Source organism: Furipterus horrens, unplaced genomic scaffold, assembly GCF_987537825.1.
Source record: "Furipterus horrens unplaced genomic scaffold, mFurHor1.1.pri manual_scaffold_2, whole genome shotgun sequence".
NCBI classification, from domain to species: domain Eukaryota; kingdom Metazoa; phylum Chordata; class Mammalia; order Chiroptera; family Furipteridae; genus Furipterus; species Furipterus horrens.
In genome coordinates, this window is record NW_028327172.1 from 31722467 (window position 1) to 31746570 (window position 24104).

Genomic DNA, 24104 nt, shown 5'->3' on the forward strand with positions numbered 1-24104 from the left:
CTTGATGATCACTGACCTTTTTTCCCAAGCTTCTTTGAAGAGCTTATCTAAGTATCGTTTCAGACACCCATCACTCTTATTTTTAGCTCTGAGTTCTCTTCACGAGTGTACTCATCTGTGCCTTGGAGTTCAAGAGGGCTCCCAGATATGGCTCATGATTCATTTTCAGGAAACTTGCATTGATTTCCAGAAAGGTCAGGGGAGTAAGAGTCTGGAAAAAATTATTTTAGACATAAAATCCTTCTTTGCTCTTGTTTCTGTTCTAACCACTCGGTCAGAAATTTAGACTCTACAAGTTGATCCCTCGATGCCATAGGTGATTGGCAATTAAAACAGAGCCCAAAAGATATTGTTCTCCCAGGGCCCCACAGCTGGCATGGGGGGAACAAAGCTCAGGGCTTTGGTCACAGGCTATTTTCAGCCTCTGATAGCAGTTGTGTTACTCATGTCTCATTCCCCTTCTCCCTTCAGCCTCCCTCCTGCCCTTCCCTCTATGGGCCCAGGCTGGTGACGGCCCCCATATATTTAAAGAGGACGATAGCCCCCCCAATTCCTCAGTAGAGCTGACAGAGACCACACAGGCAGGTAAGTGGAGAAAAACAAGTGTCTGGACTGGGAGTGGGCTGCTGGTTTGGTGGCTGGTTGGGACTGTGAAAGGTCCCATAGAGTAAGAATGTGTTTCATGACCCAAGTACTAGCAACTACTCTGGGTCTGTGTGAGGAGACTCCAGTTATGCTGGACTCTGCTGTGGACCTAACAGTTGTTTAGAAAATTCCTAAAAGGGGCGATTAACATTTGGGGGCTTAAGAGAACCTCACAGACAGAGAAATGAGTAAGGTATTATTTTTCGTCTAACACCATTTTCCTGGTGGAATAATGTTTCCTATTGTTCTAGTCCAAAAACCTGAATTCTAGTCCTAGAACCACATAATGAATGAATGTGTGACTTTGAGATGTTCCTACCCTCAGGGTCTTGGTCTCCTCTGCAAGGATCAGTATGGATGTGGTGACATTTTTCTGAACTGTAAAGTACCATACAATTAGAAGGTGGTGTAATAGTTATAATACGGCAGAAGCTAGATTTCCAATGTCAAAATATAAGGAATTGTGCTACATCAAAGTAGGTGAATGACTGCGATTTTTGTATTTCACCATACCCTGTCTTGCATATAGGTAACAGTGACACTTGTGGGTTTAAAACAGATTTTATACCCCAAGGGTGTTTAGCAACAGGCTTGCTTTAAATTTTTTAAAATTAACTAAAAGAGTATCTGAAAAAGACACTGCTATGTTGAAAATACATTAAAAGCTTTATTTAGTAGGAGGACAATTCCTAGCCAGGGGTGAGAAGGTGATTCGATCAAGGATTTTTTCTTTTCTCTTCCCTTCCCTTCTTTTCCCTTCCCTTTCTTTCTTTCCCTTCCCTTTCCTTCCCTTCCCTTCCTTCCTTTTTCTTTTTTTCTTCCTTTTTTTCTTCCTTCCTTCCTTCCTTCCTTCCTTTCTCTTTCTTTCCTTCTTCCTTTCTTTCTTTCTAATTCCAGTGAATGACAGGCATGAGTGTGACTGACAATGAGAAGGGTTTCCAAGCAATGGTCGGCATGGAAGTGCTACCCAAACAACAAAGCTGCTGTCTCCAATTTCTGTTTCCATCCCTGAGCTGGGGCAGTGGCTCCCCTAGGAGGGAATGGTTGGTGAACCAGTTAGGAGAAGCCTTATCTCTCTGCAGTACTGTTCAGTGCTAGTTAATGAGCTTGTATTGACCATGTCTGGTGTCGGAACTGGGGAGGTAGAAGTAGCACTAATGCAGGGAAGGGTGGGCATGAACAGCAGGAAGGTAAGGAAATAGGGAGAGCCTGTGTCCTCAGCTTGCTTTTGGGGCTGAATCTCAGTGTTGGGTACATCCAATTCATCACAATGCATGTAAAACTGCTTTATGACCCAGAAAAAGGGAGAATTCTTCTGGCTTGTCTTTGGTTCCATTATGATCAACTCGGTTATTAACATGGGCCCTGGCTGTTGGCAGAGAGGACAGAACTTCGTTTCCTCTCCAGCTCAGGCAGACAGGTTTGGCTCACATGAATTAGAGGAAAGGGAGGCAGGTCAGAACATCACTCCTCTGAGTTTCCATTTTCTCAGCAGTAAAATTAAGGAAAGGCCATCTTTCTCAAAGGGATTTGTGAAAATCAAATGAGATAGGGTCTAGTAAAGTACTTTGCGAAGCTCAATAAAGCTACATACCTCTGTGAGGCCTTAAAGAAGAGGCACAGGGCCAGACCTGATGGGCCACAGGAGGACTTGCTGCTAAGTACGAGTTCGACGATAGAAGTCCAGAGGTTAGAGTAAGTGACAAGCTGACGAGGAGTTAGAAGATGATTGATTTGTTTTACAAATGGACCCAGACTAGGCATATAGTACACAGGAAATCCAACTCCGGAGGCAGGCAGATTTCCAGCTACAAGTGTACTGCTCAGATATCTGGGAATACTGCACCCAGGGTGGGGCTTCATGGCCAAAGGGAAATGTGATGCCTTCACTGAGAAAAAGTGCAGTTATTCACTGCCATGAAGAAGAGCAGGAAGGCAATGATTGTCTTCAGGGCCATGGAGGATGGAAGACTTTTCTGAGCCTCAAGAAAGTTCTCATCATGGGAAAAGGTTAATCATGATTTGTTGGTTGTTCATTGTCCTGTTTACTGTGAGTGGGGGACAATATTAGCTTATTTAACTGTCACAAAGAGTCCTGCAAGAAGTCATTCTTCAAAGAAGAAACACAAGTTTAAGGAAGCGAAGTGATTACTCAGGGTCACACAGCTAGAAAGTGGCAGAGCCAGTGCAACAGGGTCTTTAAAAACAAATGACAAAGGTCAAAACAGAACCAAGTGAGTTTCTGAGAGCAAACGTTGGCTATACTTCAGAGATAATTTCAGAAAAGATGTAATATGACCTGCATGCTACAGCCTAAGTGTAATGAGCAGGCATGTCTTCCATGTCTAAGTTTTAAAGGGATGCCAGCCAACACTTGGGTTTATTTCTGTGCTTGGAAGAAGTGACTTATGCTTCCCAGGCTTTGTGAAAGGGCCTCTTCAAGGGGAACTTTGTATATCTATCTGTTCAGAAGCTTAGGAGGAAGCTATTGACCTTGAGCATCCTACACATGGGAGCTGAAGGGCACTGTCTCCCTGGGCCACAGGGAGGGACTGTCCAGGTTCGCTGCTTCATTTCAAAGCACAGGTCACCAGAGAGGTCAGCGGGTATTAGGCACCAGAGCTGCCAAAGCAAGGAAGTGGCTGTCCCAGGGCACAGGCTTAGGACCTTGCCTGACATGCTGTCCCTGGCACAAGGCACCCTGGGCCCCCAAGGGGGCTGACTCTCTCCCCGGCTTGGCTGCACCTGTTCCTGGCTGGAGCACACTCTGAAGGCTGAGAAGCAGATTTGGTTCACAATTTGAACCAGAAGGGCCATGGAGCTGAAGCAAGAAGAAATTTGCTTGCTTTAAGAAAACAGATTTAAAAACTAGAGATATAATAATAATAATAATAATAATAATAATAATAATAATGCAACACAAATTATTAAACACCTGCTATGTATTAAGGACCTATACATAGCATCTTTGCTATTATTGTCTTATTTAACCTGAAAACAACCTTCTAAGACAAGGCTTCTCATTTTATCTTTACATGCATGAGGACCCTGGGCTCAGAGATTTTGAGGAACTCACTCAAGGTCCAACAGATAGTGTTTTTTTAAACTCTGGCTTGGTTCTTTCCAACACCTATGTTTTCTCACTGTGCAAAGTCATCTTCCTTACCTTGATTAGGAGAATAGAGAAAAAGCAGTGTTTGAGAGGGGATGCAATTGGACAGTATTTCAGCAAAGTGAGGCTCCAGCCACCGTTCAGATCCCTAAATCTGTCTCAGGGCTTGAAGGACCCTTGAAGGGGCTTTATTACGTTGCAACACTTGGACACCCATACCCAGTCTAGGTAAACTCCATAGTGAGAGAACATCTCTTCAGCCCCAAAGAAGCCCTTTCCATGTTTAAATAGTACTGACTCTTAGTCCTTTATTTTCCTGAATCGAACTTAGTCTCCCTGTAACTCCCACCCACGAGTACCCTGTCCCACTGAGAGACGATGGGTTGATCAGATCCCAATTCCCATCAGCTGGTGGGTGCTGAGCTTTGTCCCCTCTCCAGCATGTTGTTAACAGGGACATGGGATATAGAACCAGCTTAACCAGGGTTTGAATTGCAGCTCTGCCACTTACTAGCTGTGTGACCTCAGACAAGTCACTTAAGCTCTGAGTCGCAGTTTTATTTATCTGCAAGGTGAGGATAACAAAATTAGTTCTGCAGGACTGTACTAAAGATAGTTTATATTAAAGCCACTTATGCATAGTTAACAATAGGTAGTATTTAACATAAGAACACAGCTTTGGGGTCAGAGAGACCCCAGTTTTGATTAGCCATGTTACCTTGGGCAAGGTAATTTCCCTCAGACTGCATTTCCCCATCTCTAAGAAAATTTTACAGTATTACCTGCCTTGAAGGATTGCTGTGAAAATTAAATGAAATATGACACAATATCTGGGCCAAGGGCTGGTATCCAGACACACATTAGCTTCAATAATATTATTATATTAGTAATAATTATCACTTAGATTCCAGATATAAGTTTCTATGACCCAAAATCTTTGTATCAGCCAGTGTAGGCAATTTAACTCACTATAGGATGATCAGGCTACTAATAAGATGATTAAATGAACCAACACTGAATTCAAAATGGCATTTTCGCTGAGGTCTCTGCCTGGTTAGAACCTAAGGTTTCTACCCAGGTACTTTAATGGACAAAGAAGAAACTGAATCACTCAATGCCCATTTTATCCACCCACCCATGTTTCCCTACAGTATCACCTTTCAACTACATAGCTCATAGTTTAAAAATAAAAGAAACAAAGTGTTGGATTAGAAAGAATGTACCTAAGATACACAGCTGGATTTTCTTTTAAAAATTCTCATTGATGCATGACAACTCAGAGTTATTGCAGAACTAATGAGCACTTACATTTTATAATACTCTATAGTTTACAAAGTGGTTTGATGTATAGTTGTGCTGCTATAATCCTGCCGGCAATAGCGAAGGCTGAGGGGCCAATATGCCCATTTTAGGGAGGATATTGAAGTTCAGAGAGCTTGAAGAACTTTCCCAGATCATACAGCTTCAAAGAGACAAGACAGAACTAGGACTCTGGTTCACATTTCATCCAATGCTTTGTTCCCACCCCCACCCTCACCCCCTCCAGTAGCACACTGCCCAGTAGGATTTCTTCCACAGCATTATTCGTTAGGAAGTCTGTACAAGCCGTCTCTCACTGGAACCTGGGTGTCCAAAAATCTGGAGTCCACCGTCTCCCGAGCCGATGTAGCAGGGCCCTGCATTCTTTCTCATCCTCATAAATCTTAGCCTGTCCTCCATTTCAATCCTCAGTAACAACTTTGTGATAATACATCCATTTCCCAAACTGGCCCAGAAAATGTGATGGAGATTGTGACCTAGGGGACAAATGGGGCTGAGTGATAGCCCAGCTTATATTTGGTGTCCCACCTTCAATGATCCTCCCCAGTGCTAGGCAATGCTGGCAAAAAAAAAAAAAAAAGGCCCATCCCTTGGTATCTTGCCAGGGTAAACTCATATTGTGGGTCTGGCTAGGAGAGTGTTGAGACACAGGAATTTCAAAGCAATGTAGGAGACTAAAAAGGTTATGTATGTAAGCCAGGGCCTAAATGTGCTTTCAAATCATAGCGACTTACTGGGCAAATTGGTGCTGTTTGAATACCCTGGTATAAAAGAGGTAATGATGCCTTGCCTTTAAATAGCTTCTCAATAAAGTTGCCCTTACCTGTGGTTCTGTTTTCCATGGTTTCTATTAGGGGTACTCAACCTTGGTCCAAAACTATTCAATGGAAAATCCTAGAAGTAAACAATTTATAAGTTTTAAATTGCAGTGTTTTAACTAGTGCAATAAAATTGTGCAGCTCTGAGTAGTGTGACGAAATCTCACGTGGTCTCACCCATGATGTGAATCTCATATTCATGTGGTATATGCTGTCTGCCAGTTATCCACTTAGGAGCAGAGTTGGTTCTCAGATCAACTGTTGTGCTATCCCAGTGCTTGTGTTCAAATCACCCTTATTTTACATGATAATAGCCCCAAAGTGCAAGAGTAGTAGTACTGGCAAGTTAGATATGCCACAGAGAAGCCGTAAAGCACTTCCTTTAAGTGAAAAGGCATGGATGTATAGCCATACAATGCTTTCTTTAAGTGAAACTGTGTATATAGGGTTCACTACTATGCATGGTTCCAGGTATCCTCTAGGAGTCTTAGAACACATCCCCAGCAGATAAGTGGGGGGCAACTGTACTGCTTTAAATGTCATCGTATTTCCATGACTTTCACAATGGTCCTGTGAAGAAAGTGCAGTAGATAGTAGTATCATTACTTTTCACCCAAGTTCAAGGTCACAAGGTTAAGAGTAGAACCTGTGTCTTTCAATTCAGGATGCTTTACAATACCCTCTGCCTTTTGGCCTTTGAGCATTGGAAGAAAAATTCAAAGATGTTTTTCTGTGTTTGGCCTCCACAGCTACAATTCCATCTTTAGAAACGGAACAGAGCACCTGTTTAACAGAATGCTTACAGATTTCTATTTTGGATTTCAAATTTTATATATCTATAATATTTATGATCATTTAAAAAAACCTGTGCTAGGATATGTTACTTTGTGAAGAAGTTACTATCTATAACCTCATCCTCAGTTTGAAAAGTATCATGTGTAGGCAGCTGTTGAATACACACACACACACACACACACACAAGAGGCATATCTCTCTCCCATTAACTTGCAGGACATGCCAATGAAATCTCCACTGGAGATATGAAATGAGAAATTTGACCTAGGGTTGTTTTTATTGAAAATTTCCACATCATTAATTTCACAAGTGTCACTGTCACATTCCTAGATATATATTACATTTCTTCTCTATTTTATATAATGTTGAAACTCTGGATCAAAATGAACATAAGCAAAATTAGGTGATTCTACTCTTTTCCGGAGACTATATCTTTAATCAGAGAAAGATAGCTCCTAGAAAAGGGAGTTAGCTATGAAAATACTCCTAAATGCTTACTTATGCCTTGCCTTGTTTTAAAATGAGGAGTTTGATCAATCTTCCAAAAATTATAGTTGTCCCAATTTTCCCTCATTGCTCTTCACTGCCCCATCCACTCCCAACTCCTACAGTCACTTCCCACCCTGTTGTTCATATCCATGGGTCCTTTATGCTTGTTCCTTGATTAGACCTTTCCCTTTCTTTCCCCTGTTATCCTCCTCCTCGCTCCCTTCTGGCCGCTGTCAGTTTGTTTCTTATTTCGATGTCACTGGTTCTATTTTGCTCGTTTGTTTTTGTTCATTAGGCTCAGCTTATAGGTGAGATTATATGGTATTTGTCTTTCACTGCCTGGCTTATTTCACTTAGCATAGTACTCTCCAGGTCCATCCATGCTGTTTGTTGCGAAGGGTAAGAATTCCTCCTTTCTTTCAGCTGTGTATATTCCATTGTGTAACTGTGCCACAGTTTTTTGATCCGCTCATTTACTGATGGGCACTTAAGCTGTTTCCAGCACTTGGCTATTGTAAACAGTGCTACTATGAATAACATTGGGGAGCATATGTTCATTTGAATTGGTGTTTCAGAAATTTTAATGGAGTAAAAATAAATAAATAATTTAACCCCTTAGGGAATATTAAGATCTCTCTGACTTTCTCTACGCTCTTTTCTCTGCCTAAAGGGTTCTTCTCATTTTTCTCTATCTGGTGAACTCCCAGTCACCCTTCAAAACCCCTTTTGGATGTGCCACCTTTTGTGATCCTCCAACAACTCCCTGCTTTCATCTCCAATATAAATGTGGGTAGCCATTCCCTCCTTTGAGTTCGCATGCACTTCTCACAGGACTCTTCTCTGGTGCAGAGTATTCTGGTTCCTGGCTATCTTCCTTGGTAGAATGTGGGCTTCTCAATTCTAGAGGACACAAATCACTCATTTTTATGTTTTCCTGCCCTTGATCCCTCACCAGTACCTGGTGCAGTGCTTGACATATGATAGGCAATAAATGCATGGTGAATGAATGGATTAATGGCTGAATGAATGAATGAAGACTTGATCTCAAGGATCTCAACTCAAAATCAATCCATTACTCGTTCCTAATATAATAAACAACTTGACTGCAGAAATAAAAGCACTAGATGTTTCCTTTAAAAAAAGTTATTTTCTAAAATTTTACTGAATTAAAAGAGCCTGCTTCTATGAGAGGAAGAATAGGACGTTCCTGGCTAATCTCACACTGCTTTTGTAAATGGGAAAAGCTCATTGCAGAGACATTCAGAAAGGGATGTTCCCTTTGGTCCTAGTATCAGGTTCAGTGGTCTGTTCACTATTTACCTTCTGTTTCTTAGCAAAAGCTGTCTCTGTTGTGAGGTTGGGATACACAGTCCTGAGCAGTGATCAGGAGGGCTTAGTGGTAATCGCCAACTATTCTAAGAAGGTGAACAGCTTCCCAGAAGGGAAAGAGAAGGTCAGAAGCAGCCACTTGGAATGACCTGATAGTGCTTGGTGTCAATGACAAGATGACACACCAGACTCCTTAGAAACCAAATGATCCCAGTGAAAATTGAGCCCCCTGGGGCTGGTAGGATTGCAGAAATTTCACTGAGTATTGATGACATTTTAGTTTTGCTCTGGGGAAACTGAAAACTGGATTTAGACTTATACACAGACACAGAAAGAAAAAGTTTTTTTGATGCTCTTCCTTGTCTAGTATCTCTTGAACTTAACTCTCTAGTGAGGAGACAATGATGGGCCAGGGCTGTGGGCATCAGCAGCTCCTTGCAGCAGAATGTGCTCAAAGGGGTGGGGAGACACACAGCATCATCACCCGGCTCCTGTGATCACAACTGACACTACGAGCTCTGTCCAGTGCCTTCCTGCACATCACGTCACTTAGTCCTCTAAACAGCACTGGGAAGCAGCAAGGACAAGAATGACTCTTTGTAGTATAGCTGGGAAGGCAGAAGTAAGAGAAGCCACAGAGTTCACCCTGATGCACACAGCAAGTTGTGGGTAGGCCCCAAAGCAGAAGGCAGGTTTCCAGACCACTGATCTGGAGTAGAGCCACTATAGCTTATTGCCTGGGCAATGATATGTCTTAAAAATGAATTAATAAATAGAAGGAATAAATCTGAACTGGATATTTCATATACTATATATTTTTATCAGGAAGATTAGCTAAGGCTTTGCTACCTGAAGGGTGGTCCACTACTAGTAGCATTAGCATTGCCTGGAGTCTGTTAGAAATGCAAAATTTCCTGCCTCTCTCCGGATCAACCAAACCAGAATTCCCATATTATTAGCAAGATCAGAGGTGCATCAATAGCACTGAACTAAATAAGAATGTAAGACCATTTTAATAGGTTATTGCCACTCTGATGGAATAATTTTTAAACCCTTATATGAAAAAATAATAATACTTAATATTTGTATATAATTTTATATACACAAAATTAGCTCATTTATCCTTTTCAAGAACTCTGTGAGGTCCATAGGGGCAGGTGCTTTTGAAATTTAACAGAAGAGGAAACTGAGTACCCAAGTAGTAAAGTGACTTGCTCAGGGCCTTATGCAATGACTTGCAATTTGCACATAGTATTTGCTGAATGAATGAATGAATAAATGAATGAATGGATGACTGGCCAAACAAGCTGGGGCAGGATCCAAGTCTTCAGACCACTGCACTACCAGTAATTGGTTCACTTCTGAGGTTGCCTAAATTGCGGTATTTGCTTTATATCTTTTTAGACTTGACTTTGGTCAGAAAGTCTTCAAGATGCCAAACTGGGGTGGAGGAGCAAAATGTGGAGCCTGCGAAAAGACAGTCTACCACGCGGAAGAAATCCAGTGCAATGGAAGGAGTTTCCACAAGACCTGTTTCCATTGCAGTGAGTTGGGTGAACACCACGAAGGCCCCTTAGCATCTGGAGGGCATCTCAAAGTTCACAGTTAGCCACAGATGCCTCTCTGTCAGTGGTCCTCAGTGTATGGTTCCAGGACCAGCAGCATCAGCATCACCTGGGGATTGGTGGGTCCCACCGTAGCAAGTGAGGGTGCTCTCCTTGCCCAGCTCAGAGGCCATTTTCCTGAAGCTCAAAGTCAGAACGAGCTGGCCCACCACTGATCTCGGTGGTGAAAACTTTAACCTGGTGGCAACATTTACAAAGTGTGACTTGGCAGAGAAAGACAGCCATTACTTATCTGGAACCAGGATGGATTTGGCTCTCGTTGTCTTTCCCACTGGCCAGCTGTCACTGAAGTCAGCTGCAACTGTCTTTTTCCAAAGAAAGAACCTGTGTCAAACAGGGAGATACTGCCAGTTCTGTGTAGGAGTCAGAAAGTGAAGAGGTTCAGGGCCTGGGCACCAGTCACTTAACAAAAGGAATGTTTACCGTCACCTGGCAGATTCACAAATGTTAAAACTGGGGCCATTTTAAGACACTGTAGTTCACCTGGGAGTCTGGCTCTGCCCAACTCATGTGACTTCGGACAAGTTATTTCTCATCTTTGAGCTCAGGTTGCAAGCATCTGTAGTGGAGCCAGAATAGAACCTCTGTCTTCAGACTCCCAGTCTAGTCTCTTTGACATGAGTGCATTCTGGAGTTTCTTAGTAGCCAGCCCTGTTTTGGGAGAACAGTCTATTTTGGCCACTTGCCTTCTTTGCTTCCCTCCAGTAGATCTGGCTTAAGGGTTAGCTTTACTCAACACTTGGCAGAGCCCCTCCCCAGAGAGCCCTCCACCCCACCTCCATGCCTTAGCCTGGCGACCACAAGGCATCACACTGCCCCAAACGGTTTCAAACAGAACTTCAAGGGTTGAGCTCCATCTGTTAGGGCAGGAGGCACTCCATCCTTAAGCTGCCAGAAACAGTAACATTTTATCTGCTGCAGGCGTTTCCATTACCCCTCACCTCCCACAGCCAACATAAATATCATCAAAGAATAGGGGAAACACTGTTCTGAGTGATTGGGTTGGCAGATTTACTAATGCTTTGGGTTTTAATAATGGGTAATTGTTTCTAAGTCACTGGACATATCCATTAGATTCATTATTATTATTATGGTTATCCAGAAGTCATTGCTCAAGAGAGTTTATCCCATAACCCTCTGGCTTTTGTCCAAAAAGAGCTAGTGTTCTTTATGAAGAATGGGAGTGACGAATGTTGGCAAGAACACTGCAATTGGAGTAAAAATGACTAGGGTTTGAGTCTCTGTTCTGCCATAGACTGTGAGACCTTTGGCAGGTCATTTCTCCATCAAGCCTCCCTTTCCCTATTTATAAAATGGAGATAGTTACACCTGCCACACAGGTGGGTATAAGAAGAAAACTGATATTCTTGGTTTGGAAACCCAGCCTTCTAGGTCTTTATTCTCCTTTGATCAACTTTGATACCTGAGTGGGGGCAGAAAATGGTAGTGAAGCTCTCCATGGTTTAAGGGGCGTCTTGTCTTTCCCAGTCAGCAGGAAGATACCCCCTGTTCAATGGTGCCATGGCAGAAGGGGTTTGAGCATTAGGTGGTGCATTCCTTTAACCCTTCTATGTTTTCCTTAGAACTCGTAGGTGGGATGGGGACCTGAGCACTGTTAAGTTTCTAAAGTGGTAGACAGAAAGATCCTAGAGACGAGCACACTTTCTACATTATCATTGCAAGACTTGCCTCTCTATAGGTGGCCCTACAATTGCTGGAAGTGGGGTTCACAGAGACACAGTCTACCTAAGCCTGTCCCTGCCATGTTTGCCTAACTTCTAGACAAATCTTTACCTCCTTACCAGCACACCCAAAAGAAATATAATGCAAGCCACATATGCAAATTTAAATTTTCTAGTAACCATATTTTTTAAAGGTACAAAGAAATGTATGAAGTTAATTTAAAAACATTTTACTTAACCTAATATATAAAAGTTATAATTTTAATATGTAATCAATACACAAATTATTAACAAAACATTTTTATATTCCTATTTTGTTTGGATCAAGTGTTTGAAAATGGTGTGTGTTTTGTGAGCTTCATGTGGCAGGCAAGTGTTTACAGTATTGGGCAGCACAGCCCTACTGCGCCTGCGTATGGGAGCTGGTCAGAGCCTGGGAGTGGCTACGGGACTGGCCAGAGCATGACAGGGCATGAGCAGTCCTGAAGTGACAGGAATGAGCACTGGCATAGGATTCAAAGGCTCTGAGACCAGTCAGGCTCTGCAACTTATTGCTGTATAATCGTGGATGAGCCACTGGTCTTCATTCACACATGTATACGTTCATCCATTCATCCATCCATATATTCATTCGACAAATGTTTACAGAGGACTAATTTTGGGCCAGACTCCATGCTATGTTCTGGGGATATTAAGATAAAAATCTTTCCCTTAAGGAACTCAGAATCTAGAACATCAATACATATTTGAAAGATCGTTTTGAAGATTGGTAACTGAGAGCCACAAGAAGGGCAGAGATAGGTGTATACCTTGTATGTCTAAATATAAAGCATTTCCCCTCCTAAAATCATTCCTCATGAAAATGGTTTCCCTTGTTTTCAAGGCCTTATATACCCTGGCTGGTTTGGCTCAGTGGATTGAGCGTCAGCCTGCGAGCTAAGTGTCGCTGGTTCGATCTTCCAGTCAGGGCACATCAGAGAAGGAAAACTCTGACTCCAAAAAACCTCCGCTGCCTTGCGGCATACCTCTTCAGGGGAAAGGCTAAGGGAGTAAACCCTGACAGAAAATCCGGAGCCGGAGTCCCTAAGGCGGTTTGACGTTGTAGTCAACACCGGCAACTCCTGCGGCGCACCTGAAGCCAAGGTGTATTGACTCTGTCTTTCCCCTTGGATCCTTCAGCTGCGAAGAGAGGGGGGGTCTGCTGCATGGGCAACAGCTGGCCCTCCATATCACCCTGCCCAGGCTTTGTAGCTTCACTGGAGAGGACACTCCAGCGTCATCGCAAGATGTCGACTCAACACGGGAGGAGACAGATACCGGTTATAAGCTCATCCGATTGGCGAAGGAAACGAGCGCCAGGGGTCTCCTCTGACGGTGGGAGAGGTCATCGCACCTCACTGGACAGCTACCGCCCGCCTCAAGCTGGGCAGCCCCCAGCCAATTAGGTGCCGTCTCGCCATGGCTCGCCTGCCCCACTGGGTGCGTGGGGATCAGAGAGGCGTCTCTCGAAAAGTGGGCCACAAAACACTCGCACCAGGCAATTCCAAGCAAAAAACAAGAAAGAAGCCTCCAGCTCTTTGCCTCGCTAGCTGGAATATCAGGACCATGTGTCCCGGACTTACTGCAGACCTTCCGTGGATCAATGATGCCAGGAAAACCGCCGTCATCGACAGGGAACTGGCACGACTAAACATCGACATTGCGGCTCTACAGGAGACCCGGTTGGCCGACAACAGAACTATCAGAGAAACCAACTACACCTTCTACTGGCAAGGGAAGTCTGCGGACCAACCAAGACAGCACGATGTTGGGTTCGCTGTGAAGAACACGCTTGTTAACTCCATAGAGCCACCCACAGGAGGCACAGAGAGATTACTTACCCTCCGATTGTCAACAACTTTCGGCCCAGTCAGCATTCTTAGAGCGTACGCCCCAACCCTCTGCGCCACCACCGAAGAGAAAGAACAGTTCTACCATGCACTGGACGAAGCGTTATCCAAGATTCCCAGAAGTAACGCTCTTTATCTCCTTGGAGACTTCAACGCAAGAGTAGGAGCCGACCACATGGCCTGGCCCACCTGCCTTGGAAACTTTGGGAGAGGAAAGATCAATGAGAATGGTCAGGGACTGCTTGAGCTTTTGTGTCACCACGGCCTGTGCGTGACAAACACATTCTTCAAGTGCAAAGAGATCCACCAGGTGTCATGGAGGCACCCCCGCTCCCACCATTGGCACCAGCTTGACCTCGTCATCACCAGAAGAACAGATATTGGCAGCACCCTCCTCACCCGCAGCTACCACAGTGCAGACTGCGACACGGACCATGCCCTCGTGGTAAGCAAGGTGCGCATAATGCCGAAGAGGTTGCACCACTCCAAGATGAAGGGTCGCCCACGCATCAACACCAGTTGTGCCAGCAACCCAGTTAAGACCCAGCAATTCATCAACAGGATGGAAGATGCACTCGGCGAGGGAATGGCGGCAGATGACATTATCGAATCCAATTGGTCACGTCTCCGCGATGCCATATACAACTCCGCCATTATTGCTTATGGGAAGAAAGAGCGGAAGAACGCTGACTGGTACGAGGCTCACTGGGAAGAAATGGAACCCATGATCGAGGCTAAGAGGAAGGCCCTACTGGCTTACAAGGCCACGCCCACTCCCAGTACACTTCAAGCTCTACGGGCTGCCAGGAACAAAGTCCAGAAGACCGCCCGCCACTGTGCCAACACCTATTGGCTAAACCTGTGCAGAAGCATCCAGGAAGTCACCGATATAGGCAACGCACGAGGAATGTATGAGGGTATCAAGAAGGCAACAGGCCCAATCCCCTCCAAGATCGCCCCCCTTAAGTCCAAGACAGGTGAGGTCATCACTGACCAGGAACAGCAAATGTGGTGGTGGACCGAGCACTACCTCGAGCTGTACGCGATGAGGAACACCGTAACAGACACTGCTCTTAACGCCATCCCAGACCTACCAGTCATGGAGGAGCTAGACACCCCACCTACTGCGGCAGAGCTCGGCAAAGCCATCGACCGCCTCGCTTGCGGGAAAGCACCAGGAAGCGACGGAATCCCTCCAGAAATCCTAAAGAGCGGGAATCCAGTCCTGCTACAGCTGCTCCACCATCTACTCTGTCTCTGCTGGAAGGAGGGTTACATCCCCCAGGATATGAGAGACGCCAACATTATCACCATGTACAAGAACAAAGGAGACCGCAGCGACTGCAACAACTACCGGGGCATCTCTCTCCTCAGCGTCGTCGGCAAAGTATTCGCCCAGGTCGCTCTTGCCCGCCTGCAGACCCTTGCTTCCCGCGTCTACCCAGAGTCCCAGTGTGGCTTCAGAGCTGGCCGCTCAACAGTGGACATGATCTTCTCCCTACGCCAGCTGCAGGAGAAGTGTCACGAGCAGCATAAACCACTCTACCTCGCCTTTATCGACCTCACGAAGGCGTTTGATCTGGTCAGTCGAAGCGGACTCTTCAGCTTGCTACGGAAGATTGTCTGTCTACCACATCTGCTTGCTGTGGTCATGTCCTTTCACGACAACATGCACAGCACGGTGTCCTACAACGGCGCAACCTCTGAGGCCTTCCCAGTCAGCAGCGGAGTAAAGCAGGGCTGCGTCCTCGCACCTACGCTGTTCGGAATCTTCTTCTCCATGCTCCTCCAATACGCCTTTAAGGACTGCAGCGAGGGTGTCTTCATTCACACCAGATCCGATGGCAAGCTCTACAACCTGGCCCGTCTATGAGCCAAGACCAAAGTCAAAGAGGTGCTCATCCGTGAGATGCTCTTCGCCGATGATGCAGCCTTGACATCACACTCCGAAGAGGGACTCCAGCAGCTAGTCACTTGCCTTTCCCACGCATGCAAGGAGTTCGGACTAGCCATCAGCCTGACGAAGACAAACGTTATGGCTCAAGGCACGGGGACTCCCCCATGCATCACCATCGACGGATACACCCTGGAGGTTGTCAACGATTTCACTTACCTCGGGTCCACCATCTCGAGCTCTCTGTCAGTCGACTTGGAGGTCAACCGGAGAATCGCCAGGGCAGCCACAGTTATGGCCAAACTGAACCGGCGAGCGTGGAACAATTCCAGCCTCACTGAGAAAACCAGACTGCACATCTACCAAGCCTGCGTACTCAGCACTCTTCTCTATGGCAGCGAGACGTGGACCACCTACGCAAGGCACGAAAGGAAACTCAACAGCTTCCACATGAGGTGCCTGTGACGCGTCCTGCATGTCGCCTGGCAGGATAAGGTCCCCAACACCGAGGTGCTGAGGCGATCCAACATGAGCAGTTTGCATGCAGTTCTTAGTGAGAGACGCCTCAGGTGGCTCGGCCATGTCAAAAGAATGGATGCAGGCCGTATTCCCAAAGACCTCCTCTATGGCGAGCTAGCAGAAGGCCAGAGGATGACAGGGCGCCCAAAACTGCGGTTCAAAGACATCTGCAAAAAGGACATGACACAATGCTCCATCAATCTCAACACATGGGAAGTTCAAGCAGACGACCGCCTAGCCTGGAGGCTCGCGGTCAGACAAGGTACGTCACGCGCAGAGGCTGCACGCAACGAGGAGGCGGCCCAGAAAAGATCGAGGCGGAAGCAGCGTCAACAGCAGCAACAACAGCCATCTGCCTTCACCTGTAACAAGTGCGGCAGGGATTGTCACTCCCGAGTCGGACTGCACAGCCATTCTCGGCGGTGCAGATAGACTCTCAAGAAGCTACGCCATCGTCTCTCGAGACGGACGGCTGCCGACGACGACGATAGACCCCCATGTTATAAAATCTCTCAATTACTTTATTATTCACTTATTTTATAAAACTTTACAGAATTTTTAATCCCGGTAACACTGACCTGTTTCATGAACTTCCATATGCGTGTTTGCCCGGCCACACAGCCACCAACCTCAGGCCAGTCCTACCTCATAGGCAACCTTATCGTCTAAGCTCCCTCTCATATTCAATTACTTTATTTTTTTTTTTTTTTAGGAGAAAAGACCATTTGAGAAAGGCATATGAGCCTGAAACAAACTTATGCAATGCTGAATTGCTTATAGAGGTCACTTGATGGAACTGGTTAAAATAAAAAGGAAGAAAGCCAATAAATTGAATGCACATGTATTCTTATTCCCGGGGATATGACCTCACTATAATAAGCACTGAGCATCGCTGTGAATAAGCCTTGAAGGATTATTGTTACAAAGCAATTCAGCAAGTTATTAAGTTGTAGAAATCCTACCTATTTTATCATAGCTGCCCTGATATTATGTTAATAGGAACTTCTGGTTGAGATACAATTTCCAAGTGACAGCTTCCTACTCAGGTGCCAACAAGCTGTGACAAGTAGAGACAAACTGCTCTGGAGCTGGGCCAGCTGTCTCAACAAGACACTCTGGTGATGCTGAAGATACAGAGAAAGAATTTGGATACAATTGTTTCCTGAATTTGTGTGTGATTAAGAAAAAAAATAACATCTCCAAATCCATATATGATTTATATTATTAAGTTAAATACCATAAGTAGGGATTTGACACTTTCATTTACATCCTTAAAAGTGTTTCTTTCAAATTGGCAAAATAACTCTTTCTATAAATCTTCTCTTTGGAAAAATGGGGGCTTGTCTTATACACTTTACATTATGGGGGACACTTTACATTAGGTAACATACGGTGACAGGGGGGTTAGAGCCAATATAAGCCTAAGGGTCTCTGAGGCAGGTCACCCTCCTCACCACCTCCTGGCTTCCAGAACTGGATCAGGCTGTGTGGTAACTGTCTCCTTGAATAGCGCAGTGTTCTTCAAAGTCAGAGAAACTGCTCAATCTTGATTCTGATATGATTGAGAAACAAGTACATTCCTCTCCTGCCTCAGCCCCTTACCCTCTACTCACACACTTATTTCCCTGGTGTCATTTAGGGTGAGTCACTCAGGAATTCAGGCTCTTCTGATTCAGAGACAATATTTGTAGCTGGTCCAAGACCACATATCTGGTTCCAATTCCACCTCTTTCTAGTTGGGTACCACTGAACGCATTACTTGCCTTCTTTTGCCCCAGTTTCCTCATCTGTGGAATGAGGATGGCCTTGGAATCTACGACACAGGGCAGACAGAGGCACTGGTCAGGAATCAAAGTTGTGCTTGCCCAAGGGCCCCACTGCTGGGCCTCTAGACCCTGAGTATGGCATTGGAGGGGCAGGGAAGTAGAGAGGAATGTAACCCCAACCTCCTGACCTTCCTTTCTTCGGCAGTGGCCTGCAGGAAGGCTCTGGACAGCACCACGGTCGCAGCTCACGAGTCGGAGATCTATTGTAAGGTCTGCTATGGGCGCAAGTACGGCCCCAAGGGGATTGGGTTTGGACAAGGCGCTGGCTGCCTCAGCACGGACACAGGCGAACACCTGGGCCTCCAGTTCCAAGAGTGAGTTCCTGCCCCCGATTCTCCCAGCCCCGCACAGCCCCAGTTATCAGGACAGTTCATTCTGTTCCCATGGCAACATTTTCTGGAAGTGGAAGAATGGACTTTATTGTTGACCTGCCAACAATGGGAATATTCGGTCTGATCAAGTTTTAACAATGTGTCACCCCTCCAAAGTCTCTCTTTAAATTATCTGCCTTTCTTTTACACCATGGCCCTTGGTTTGCATGTCAGATGAAAGCTCAGAAAGTACAGATGTTCCATTGTCTGACCTTTGCAAAACTATGGAGTCTCATCTCTTCCCTTTGAGCTTTTCTGTGTAAATCACATAAATATGGCAGGGAAATAATGACCATTTGCTTTGTGCTTGTCACTAAAGGATTTCTTCCCTTGGCTTCTAAGATGACTAATGTAGGGGGGGACAGGGAGTGGTTCTGTGGGGATGGGCTGTGTGCCCCAACAGTAAACAATCAATAATAACTGTTCTGTGGGTCTCCCCAGCTACATGTTGCCAATACAGTGCCGAGGTTTCCTAGGGGAGTTGGGATAGCACACTGTACCTCCTACATTCAACAGGCTGTCCTACCAGTCTTGATCATGCTGACATCCAGCCCAGAACTGAGCACAGACTGACAGCCTCTCACCTACAGCTGCTGCCTGGCCAGCTGGGGTCCGGGCTCAGCGCTGCGGTGGGACTAGGCAGAAAGGCCCAACTGAGGCAGTGTCCCCGGGAGGGCCTGCCCCACAGAGCAGTTAGACCATCTGAAGAGTCATCTAGTCCCTCCCAGAGAGAGGAGCCCACAGTAGAGCTTGGAAAAGTGCAAGGATGTGTGATTAGTCATTTTAATTTTTCTTATTATTCAATCCCAGCTGGATCCTCTGTTTAAAGATGATACCAATCGCAGTCTCTGCCATGCAGTACCCAAAGCTCACTCTTCTACGTTAGGGCTCTTGTGATGCTCCACAAAGAGAGGCAGTTTGGAGACCTCGGTTTCATCCTGGCTCCACTGGTTACGAGCTGCCTACTGTGGGCAGTTGCTCCTCCCACCCTCACTTTCCCCCAACTAGCCCTGACTGCTTTAGAGGTTATGGTGGGGTTCAAGCAATAAATGGACAAGAAAACACTAAAAAATGTAGAAACACAGGGGTTGTTACTGTGCCTCTGTCTTGGACATTGCACATATGGGGACAAGGAATGCATCAGCTCTTTGGACTGTGATATGTTTAGTATCACTGTCAAGGTCCCATCTTGTCCTGTAATATTTTCACAACTTATTTTGGAAAGCAGGCCAGTGGCCTGCAACACAGTACAGGAAAACATAAACAGTCACATCAATGATAACAAGCATGACAATAACATAAGCTAACATACATGGAGCATTGGTGCTTTACAGTAGAAAGTAAAGGTTTAAACCTTTCTACATGCCAGGCAGGCACTGCTCTAAATGCTGTACTCATGTCAGCTCAATTAACCCTCTTAACAACTCTGGGAGGAAGGTACCATGATTAGCCCCACTTACCAGCTGAGGAGTCTGAGGCACAGAGAGGTTAAGTAACTTGCTTAAGGTCACACAGCTAGTACTGTCGGCCCAGGAGGTCTGTAGGTTTCATTCATTTGTCTATTTCCATCAGATCCCCAAAGCCAGCACGTTCAGCCTCCACCAGCAACCCTTCCAAGTTCTCTGCGAAGTTCGGAGAGTCCGAGAAGTGCCCTCGATGCGGCAAGTCAGTGTATGCTGCTGAGAAGGTGATGGGAGGTGGCAAGGTAAGGACTTCTACGTGAGCCAAATGGGAGCTTCTTATCTTTACTGGATCAGCTGGGAGGAGTGAGTGAGAGAAGTAGGAACTGGGGGCGGGAGCCAGACCCTTCATTCTCTCTAGCGCTGAGCCACCCATACTCACCCACTTTCCGGGGCTGTGTCCCTGGAAACTAGATCTGGTGAATTTGATGCAACAAGCATTAGCCCACTAGCTTAAGGCACCCAGTAAAAGCTCTGGAGATAAAGATGCACAAGGCTCCTGCCCATCAGAGTCCACAGTCCTTTCAGAAAAGTGTCAGTCCTGAGAGCCTTCCAGAAAAGTGTCACCACTACATAACTCAGTCTGCTGCTGGCATCACCACCGATGGATAGAGCAAACACCTCACAGCAGTAAGAAGCATCCTCACTCACCAATGTCGCGGCAATCGGGAGAGTCCTCAAATGTCTGTGACAGTCATGCGCGCTTGCTCTACAAGCTCCCGCTTCAGGCCTGATGCCAGGGCATTCCCCCAAGGATTTGCGCCTGATGAAAACACAAACCCTACTTACACCAAATGAGGGGCAGAGGGCCATGGAGAGTGGTGACTGACTTCAAATACCAGGGCAGTGACCACCCCAAAATACACGAGAACCCCTGGGCTGTGCCTGGTAGACAGGCAGATGTGCAGAAGGCAGGTGACCTTCTAGATGATCCAAGCCAGGCACTCTTTTCTACTGGAAATATAGAATTAAAATGAGGATAAGCTACCTGGATAATTGCCTTACTCACATTTTTTCTTCTTTAGCTTTATAGTCAGTATAAATGCTACCCAGTGTCCCAAGTCCAAGTTCCCCTCTCCAGTTTATTCCTTGGTCTTCTAGTCTGTTCTGAAGGAAAACATGGAAATCACATCAATGAGTTTATTTTTAGGGGTTCTGAGAATTGCTGGCCAAGTCCATAGTGCCTCATTTTCTTCAGCTCCCTGAGCAAGTTATTCTGAGGGCCGATTAGGCACATGAAGGTTAAGACAATGGCACTCCTTTTTATGCGGCGGGTCAGGGTCGTGACCCCAGAAGTGGAATATGCCCAGCCTGTCAGCTATGTAACTCTCCTGCCCTCTGTGCCCTGTAGCCTTGGCACAAGACCTGTTTTCGCTGCGCCATCTGTGGCAAGAGTCTAGAGTCCACGAATGTCACTGACAAAGATGGAGAACTTTATTGCAAAGGTGAGTGGTTCTGGAATTTCTCTGGAGGTGTTTTGCCTGAGGAGGGTCCTGAGGAGAAGTTGTGTCCCTGTGGAGAGGCCTGTGCCTGCCGGGAGGCACAGCTGCTCAGCCTGGGCATTGTTTGGGCTCTCAGGATGCGGAGCAAAGCATCCTGCCTGACCCAGCTCTGGTCTCCATCAGAGCAAGTGGGGGGACGATGTGGTTTGGGGCAGCTGGGTGCGTGTGGGGAGAGAAGATGAGGAAGTGGTGTTCTGCTTCTGCTTCTGCTTCTGGAAGAGACCACAGGCCTGGACATCAGCATTACACTGTCTTCTGAAAACCCAAAAGGCCTCTGTCCACCTGAGTGGCAGATAGGGGTGCCTAGGGAGGATGAACTCAGTCCGGCCTCTCTAGTTCAAGACATATCCGTCCTCCCTCCCTTCCTTCCTCCTCCCTCCTTCCATTGCTCTCTCTCTCTTCCCTTCCTGGCATTACTGTTGCTGATGTTGCACATCCCTTTACTAATAGAGATAAAACCGAGCAGTAGGTTTTCCTTCTGGTCCTCACAGCCCTGCCCCTAGCTGCCTCTGTGGTCCCTTTGTCTCATGGAGGTAGCAGAGCCTTAGCTCTTTCCCAATGCTACAAAAGAGAAGAGGCGATGCGTCCTCAACCTCAGAGCCTCTCCGAGGCCTATTGTTTCTCAGTGGGGTCCTCCCACCCTCTCACTCAATGATGGTGTCTCAAGATCTCCAAGTGGGTTGAGAGGAACCCTGGTTTGGGGTGGCAGGGGGCAGAGGGAGGACATGACTAACCAAGACTGTAGGTTGCGAAAACTTTTCCCATGAAGAGTGAGACACAGTGGTTGCCTCCTCCTGGCAGTAGAAGACACAAGAGTATCCTCAGCACCCAGAGGCCAGAAACGTCTACAATGTTGCTATAAGCAGCAGGAAGATCAACATGTAGACCAATAACTGCATTTCCAAGTGAAAAAAGGCTCTAGTAGCAGACGGTACACAACGGTACACAAGGCAGTAGCATACAGAGGCAAGTGATCAGCTTGGGGTGTTGGGGAAGACTTCTTAGAGGACAAGCTTCCTCTGGGCCTTGAAGGATGACTGTGGGTTCAGGAGGGGGCGTCCTGAAGAGTGAGTGCAAAGGCCCTGAAACCGAGACATTGTTCTATGTGCCTGGAGAGGCAGGAAGCAGTCGGGAATGAGGCTGGGCAGGCAATCAGGAGCCAGATTATGTCAATTCAAATGAGAAAGTGTCTGTGAACACAGTGAGGTGCAAAGAAGTATACAGTGGTGCCTTGATACTTGTCGTTAATTCACTCCGGAACTTGTGACGAGTACCAAACCATGAAGCATCTTCTATTGTGGGGCGGCGTTGTAACTCATACTAATTCTAGCAAGTGTGACAAGTCCCAAGCAAGCGCCGAGTGCTGAAAACTTTTTTCTTGTCAAAATGCGATGAGTTCAGGGTTTGACAAGTTTTGAAGCCGACAGGTACCAAGGTATGACTGTAAACTACTTTTATACTAAAATAAAGTGTCTGATTTACTTACAAATTTATCTTATAAATACATTTATCAAAAGGATGCTTCTCACAGATGAAAGGACTGTACCCAGACAGAAGGAACTGAAATAATGGTGCTAACCAACCCATTCTCTCTCCCCTCTCGTTTTCATTCACAGTTTGCTACGCCAAAAATTTTGGCCCCACAGGTATTGGGTTTGGAGGTCTTACACAACAAGCAGAAAAGAAAGAGTGAAAAGTGTACCAATTCTCAGATCTCTCATCAGTCTACAACATTTTCCAAGTGATCCTGCCCAGATGGACACCTGTCCCCAAACATGCTCTCGTCGGTAGCTGGACAGTATTTCTCTTCCAAAGTGATCATAGTCCTTACCCAAAGTTAGAAGAGACCTTCGGAAGAAAATTATTAAGAGTTTAATCTGTAACAAGTGTTTTATTATTCACGATACCTGGGATGGGAGAGGCAATAAATGCTTTGTTAGTACCTTGTATGTCTGAGTCTTTTCTTTCAGACACGGAAGTTTTCAAAAATAGAGAGGTAGTTTGAAAAACTAGCTGCAAAGAATATAATTTTTGGTGTCAACTGGGGAAAGAGAGGAGGAAGAAACAAAGGAAAGCAATCTTCCAGAACCTGTCAGCTGAGCAGACAGAAAAACCGGTGTCCCAGAGGAAACAAACAACATGATAGCTAATTTAAAAAGGAAAATCAAAACTAACAAAACTGCTGAAGAGTAGATCCTTTGGTCCTATCATAGGCTTTGCAACATTACACATTTTGTGAAAACTCAGAAAAGGCACTAAAGTGTGGTGATGACGTGTCATAAATGAGAGGAGGATGATTTTCTTTTATTCTGGAAAAATTCCCAAGGGTTTAGCAATTTTCTTAAAATTTCCCTTACATCAAATTGCCAGGCTGGCAAATGAAATGCATTCAATTAAGAATGTCTGTTTGCCTCCCCAGCAAATTCTCTACAACTCAAGTGCATGTGTATTTTCTCTGGCCCCCACTTTTTACCATCACAGCTTTTCTCCCACATGCAATTCTGAATTGTTTGAAGTAAATCAAACCAAATGAAAATGTATTGATAAAAATTATGAAACCTTCCATTAAACCATGGGCTTTTCTAGGCTCCAGGTCCCAAGCACGCTTTCTTTAAAACGAGCATTTATTCAGGGCTGCTTAGATGCTCTCACAGTCAAGGCCCTGCCCTGATTCTATTACTTATTTGTCTATTTATTTTTTGACGTTCAAAATGCAATCACCCCTGATCGTTTTCTTTATTGGATTGGCATTATCAGACTGGTTCAGAAAGAAAAAAAAGGCTAGCAAAGGTTGTGTCCCATTTCGCTTTCGAACAGAAAATGCAGGT

The 24104-nt window shown here is 45.6% G+C and overlaps 1 protein-coding gene across 1 annotated transcript; it reads left to right on the forward strand.

Annotated features, from left to right (window-relative positions):
* The first annotated feature begins 502 nt into the window (after nt 1-502).
* On the forward strand, nt 503-23223 carry CSRP3 (cysteine and glycine rich protein 3). Its single transcript, XM_090263227.1, has 6 exons — nt 503-585; nt 9913-10052; nt 18089-18257; nt 19887-20019; nt 21126-21219; nt 22893-23223. The coding sequence occupies exons 2-6, from the start codon at nt 9941-9943 to the stop codon at nt 22967-22969; spliced, it is 585 nt and encodes a 194-aa protein (XP_090119353.1). The 5' UTR covers nt 503-585; nt 9913-9940; the 3' UTR covers nt 22970-23223.
* The last annotated feature ends 881 nt before the right edge of the window (nt 23224-24104 follow it).

What these genes read in the sequence shown, in the direction of transcription:
- CSRP3 (XM_090263227.1), top strand. Translation starts at nt 9,941, where the DNA reads ATGCCAAACTGGGGTGGAGGAGCAAAATGTGGAGCCTGCGAAAAGACA. An exon ending in CAAGACCTGTTTCCATTGCA is followed by an intron (nt 10,053 to 18,088) that starts GTGAGTTGGGTG and finishes TTTCTTCGGCAG; the next exon opens with TGGCCTGCAGGAAGGCTCTG. An exon ending in CTGGGCCTCCAGTTCCAAGA is followed by an intron (nt 18,258 to 19,886) that starts GTGAGTTCCTGC and finishes TATTTCCATCAG; the next exon opens with ATCCCCAAAGCCAGCACGTT.